Source organism: Odontomachus brunneus, unplaced genomic scaffold (genome assembly GCF_010583005.1).
Source record: "Odontomachus brunneus isolate Ranch 3 - 2012 unplaced genomic scaffold, Obru_v1 Obru_scaffold_028, whole genome shotgun sequence".
Taxonomy (NCBI): domain Eukaryota; kingdom Metazoa; phylum Arthropoda; class Insecta; order Hymenoptera; family Formicidae; genus Odontomachus; species Odontomachus brunneus.
Genome location: NW_022639478.1, coordinates 250,732 through 255,731, shown reverse-complemented (window position 1 = coordinate 255,731; position 5,000 = coordinate 250,732). Strand labels below are relative to the sequence as shown.

At 40.7% G+C, this 5,000-nt stretch overlaps 1 protein-coding gene across 2 annotated transcripts in view; it reads left to right on the top strand.

Moving 5' to 3' along the window:
- Nucleotides 1–5,000, top strand: part of LOC116842893 (mucin-5AC) — a 19,773-nt gene that overhangs the window by 1,221 nt on the left and 13,552 nt on the right. For both annotated transcript variants that reach the window (XM_032812718.1, XM_032812717.1), the window contains exon 2: nucleotides 1,634–2,101. In XM_032812718.1, the coding sequence (XP_032668609.1) occupies nucleotides 1,645–2,101 (457 nt within the window). In that variant the 5' untranslated portion in view covers nucleotides 1,634–1,644. The remainder of the gene's footprint in view (nucleotides 1–1,633; nucleotides 2,102–5,000) is intronic.

Sequence of the window (5,000 nt, the reverse complement as noted above, 5' to 3'; positions counted from 1 at the left end):
ACACACGTCGAGAGTTTGTCGCGGAGTCCAGTCCCGCGAGAGTCTTTGATCACGCGTCACGCGTAAAGAGCGTGCAAGGAGCGCTTGATCAACAAATTTTCAAAATTATTCACGAACAAAGAAAGGCGCAGCTCGGCTCCAATACATACTCAATTTTGCATTTTCGCCGCGGCAGAAGTCCTCGACGGCTCCTCGCAATTTCATCGCAATTTGTCGTGTAAAATTCGTTCAGAGCTACGTTCAACGAGGAACACTTTCTGAATATGTGTCTCTGCGAACATCCCGTAAATTCACCGCTTCTCCATGACATCTCTCCGTGACATACATATTTGATGCGGTTGCTTGCTCCCTCACGAGAAAATGTTTGCGTAGGAAAGTGTCGCCCTGTAGCTTACCTTAATTAAAGTTTTTTAATATGTTCATTAACTTGTCACTGTTTCCAGAAAGTTCTGGCCTAACGAAGTTAATTAAATATTCTTATCTCGCGCAAACAGCTTCCCGTAAAAAAAGGAAAAAAGCGCGAAGAGAAACGGCGAGAGAGATGGTTGTTTGAACATCGCCAACTTCGGGGCCTTCCTTCGTTCATTCGTTCGTTCGTTCGTTCGTTCGTTCGTTCGTTCGTTCATGCGAACGCGTCGACCACTTCATCGCCTTCCTTTCGCTCCAGTCTAACGAGATTCTTTCTGACAGCTTGAGTAATTATGCACGAAATGGAAACGCGATGCTAGGCCGCGCCGTGGCGATTTGGCGAGAGACGGATCACCTGGCGTCACGTACTCTTGTGTGCGTCCCGGCGAAATCTCTATCTCCTTCGCGTTACGTCCGCGTGTTTCCTGGCCGATCCTTTAAAGAAGATAATTAACGCCAGAAATATCGCCACCCCTCTACCCGGCCCGCGAAACGCGCGCGAGCTAAGCGGATAATCATGTACTGCTCGCTACCCAAGTGACGAGATGAGTCAAATGACGTGTCAATGATGCATCGATGATGTCTTTAACGTCCATAATACGTCACTCGTACGTCACTTGACACCTTTGACGTCAGTGGCACGTCATTGAAACGCCACATTCGACGTCATCATGAACTTTCGCTGGCCACGAACAGAAATGCGGCGATTTTGTTACGATCATCGCGCGCGAGATCGCAATTTATTATGTAAAAGACAGCCGTTAACGAAATCATTGTGGAATTAATTGGCACTCAGCGTCGTTATTTACTTAGCACCTCGGTAAGTGCTCTCACGTGTGACTGTTCCGCTTTCAGGCGGAACGTCGGACGAAAATGCGATATCGAACACGGGATGTATCTTCATTTTTCTTCATTTACTTTCATTATTCTTTATTTATTCAATAGCGTGCCGTATATAAACTCACGTTTCATTTCCGCCGTAATGCTAACGCGTAAATTCAATTAGAACGCTGTAAATAGCCGTTTCCGCTTTGTTATTCTTCAATTAAAATAAAAGCGAACGTTTCGACCACGCGTTCGGCGGCGGCGGTGCGGAATCCTACGCTGAATGGTCGAGAGCTCGCGGAAACAGATACGTGGAGTCGCTCCGGCCGTGACAGAATCGTATGTCTCCGGCACGGTCGCTTCCGTCCGTCCGTCTCTAACACGATCTCTGTCCCGACAGGTAAAATAATTATGTACAAAACGGTGCGGAAAGGCGACGCCAGTCTGCAGTACACGATACTGCCGCAGACGGATCAGTTCACGTCGGGCGGATTCCCGCAGACCTCCGGCAAGACCCAATTGCGGGTCACCAAGTACGCGATCGGCGCCCTGATGGTGCTGATCACAATGTCCTGCGTGGCCACGCCGTTCCTGATGCACCAGAACGATCACAACCTCTTCGCCGACACGACGCTGGCGATGAGCCGGGTCGAGCCGGTCAGGAACGCGTCGAGAAGCGTCCAGACGAAGGAACCCGTAGCGAGTAACAAGAACAGAGGCAGAATCCCGATCACGACCACGGTGTCGACGACCGAGGTCACCAAGAGGAAAGACCTCGACGACACTACGACCTCCTTCGGCGGGATTCTACGCGGGGAGGAGGAGGAGGAGGCGATGATGGTGGTGGTCGACGACGCCACGTTAGCAGGTATGTTGTTTCGCTCGAATTTGGCGACGGGAAACGACGCTACACACAGAAAAGTATCATTCCGCTGTTAAGACAAAAGCGGCTTACCTCCCTCCTTTTAAATAATGCTTATCTTCAACAAAGAACCTTTTCTGCATAATGGTCTTAAGATACACTCGTCACAAATTTCGGAGGAGCTCATTACCGTGTACTCAAAAGAATTTGTTTCTCCTTGCAAGAATATTATGAAACTTTGTCGAAGAAGAGAAGACAGTTCGACTGTATGTAGTGAGCAAACACCGAACGTTTGCTTTAATTTAATATTCTTAGTTAAAATGTCAAGCTTATTAAGACTCAGAATGTATCTTGAATAAGTTTGTTACTTACGATGAACTTAGGGTAGATTAACAAATATGCACTAGCAGAAAAAGTTTTGCCAATTTAACAAAATATCCGCGAGACAAATAGTTTACTGATATAGGATATAGCAGGTGACCTCATAATGGGAACAAATAATTTATCACTTGCAATTTGCTGTCCTAAGCTAACACTTCTGTAATGGAGATATAACTGATCTAACCTAAATAGACGAGAACAAATGTGATTCATATCTCAGATGATGTATATTTGTTGAAATGACAAATGAGAAATGATCTGCAACAGTAACTATTCGTTTCCCTAGCAATCATCGAACAGCAAACGTGCTTTTGTTTTGGCAACCAAAGGATTTTTCTCAGGCTCGTATTAATAGTCGTTACTGGAAATTTGTCTCACGTGAAACACTCAGATTTCAATTCAGAGTTAGATTTGAGGTTTTCAGTTAAATCATATTACATGAGAAATGTTTAAAATACATCAAATTGTATGAGATAAATTTCAAGTGACAACTATTAATAAGCGTAACCTACTAACCTTAATCTAATAAGTGTCTAACCTAACTTGTGTACGGAGAAAATGTTTGATTGGGTTAAGCAAATTTCTGGTGAAATATGAACGAATCCGACAGAAGTTCCCCAAGTTCTGTTCAAGTTTTAGTCAGAAATCTTGTTAATTTGAACGGAATTCTGGTAATTTCAAGCGGAATTTTCTGGTTCGTTCACACCTCACCGGAAATTTAATGTAATCCTTTCCGAAATACTTGAGACAAGTAACATTTACTTGAATAAAGTATACGTTTTTCTGTGTGTAAGTAAAAGTATCAATTCCCGGACACGTAATCCTAGACATTCTTATTATTTTAGTCTTTCAATATTTTTAACATAGAATGTATGTTTATATACTCAATACTTGTATATACATCTCTTATGTTGAAAATTTTAACTTTGTATTTAAAACAGTAATAAATTATGATGGCCCTCAGATATAAAATCAACAAAAATTAGAAGAGAAAAGCGTTTAAGAGCCTAGGCACAGGTTTAATATTGCAATCAGAAATAATTAAAAAAATTTTTTTTTGTTTTTTAGTCATTTAGTGTTTTTTTTTTAATGTAATTATTTCTGATTACACTATTAAACCTGTGCCTAGGCTGTCAAACGCTTTTCTCTTCTAAATTTTGTTGATTTTGTATTTAAAGACCAAAAGAATGTTCAGGATTAGATACGTGTCCAAACATACTTTTACCTTACGCGAGCAAATAATTAATAGATTCGAAATATTTCACACGGCGACGTGGAGTCTCACGTCGTCTGTTGAAAGTTAACGACATTCTCGGTTATGATTATCTTATCATTGAGATGTTCGGTCCATCCTGCGGCACGATGTAATTGCATTATCGGCCGAAATAATATTCCACTCGTTCGAAAACCCGAATAGTTCACTCAAATCGAGACATGAGAGTGTTGCGCGATCGAGCGCGAGATTTAATTTCCTGCCGCTTAGAACGCGAGATGAAACATGCAAATGGGACCGCGGCTTAAAACGAATTCCGGCTTAACATAAATTGAAAGCGACGAGCTCTTCAGCATTCGCTTCGTTATCAATTTTACGATTGCGACAACGATAATAGATACCGCAGATAAGCAGCACTTGTCAGTTGGATAAACTTCAGCTTATTCGCGAAGGTATACTTCAGTTCAAGAGCCTTCCCCGAGAACAAACAACCTCGATTCTAAGATATAAATGTTCGCATAGAACGGAACACTTTTTATTTCGACTTAACACAAAAAAAATAAGAATACAATCTTACGATTGCAAATGTAGTTCCAACATGTAAATGCATGCTATTTTTTATCGGCAATTACCCACAGCGTTATTTCTAAAGCAACCAACCGAAATTTCCTGGCTATTTATTTATTTACCTGTTTGTTTATTTGCGAAAGTATATTTCAGTTCAAGAGTTTTTCTCAGAAATAAACAACCTCAATTCTAATATATCAATGTTCGCGCAGAATCGAACTATTAACTCTCGCTCAATATAAAGTAGAAATGGAATCTTATGATTGCAAATTCCAGTTCCAACATATAAATGCATGCTATTTGTTATCGATAATTGTTTACAGCGTTATTTCTAAAACAATCGACTGAAACTTCTTGGCTATCTATTTATTTCTTTATTTGCGAGGATATATCCCAGTTCAGCAATCTTCTTGCAAATTCACTTTTAATAAATATGTGTTATTTATTACGAGTAATGACAGCGCATTATTATTAAAGCAACCGACCGACATTTCCTGACTATTTATTCATTTGTTTGCGAAGGTACATTTGAATTCAACAGCCATTGAGAGAAAAACAAATAAAATTCTAAATATTTGCATAAAACCGACCTTTTCAACTTTAACCCAATACAAAATAAAAAAACTTGCGACTGCAAATTTAGTTCCAAATATAAATGCATGCTGTTCATTACCGACAATTACTTGCAACGTTCTTTCTAAAGCAACTGACCGAAATTTCCTGTCTGCCAATACACTGAGAGAA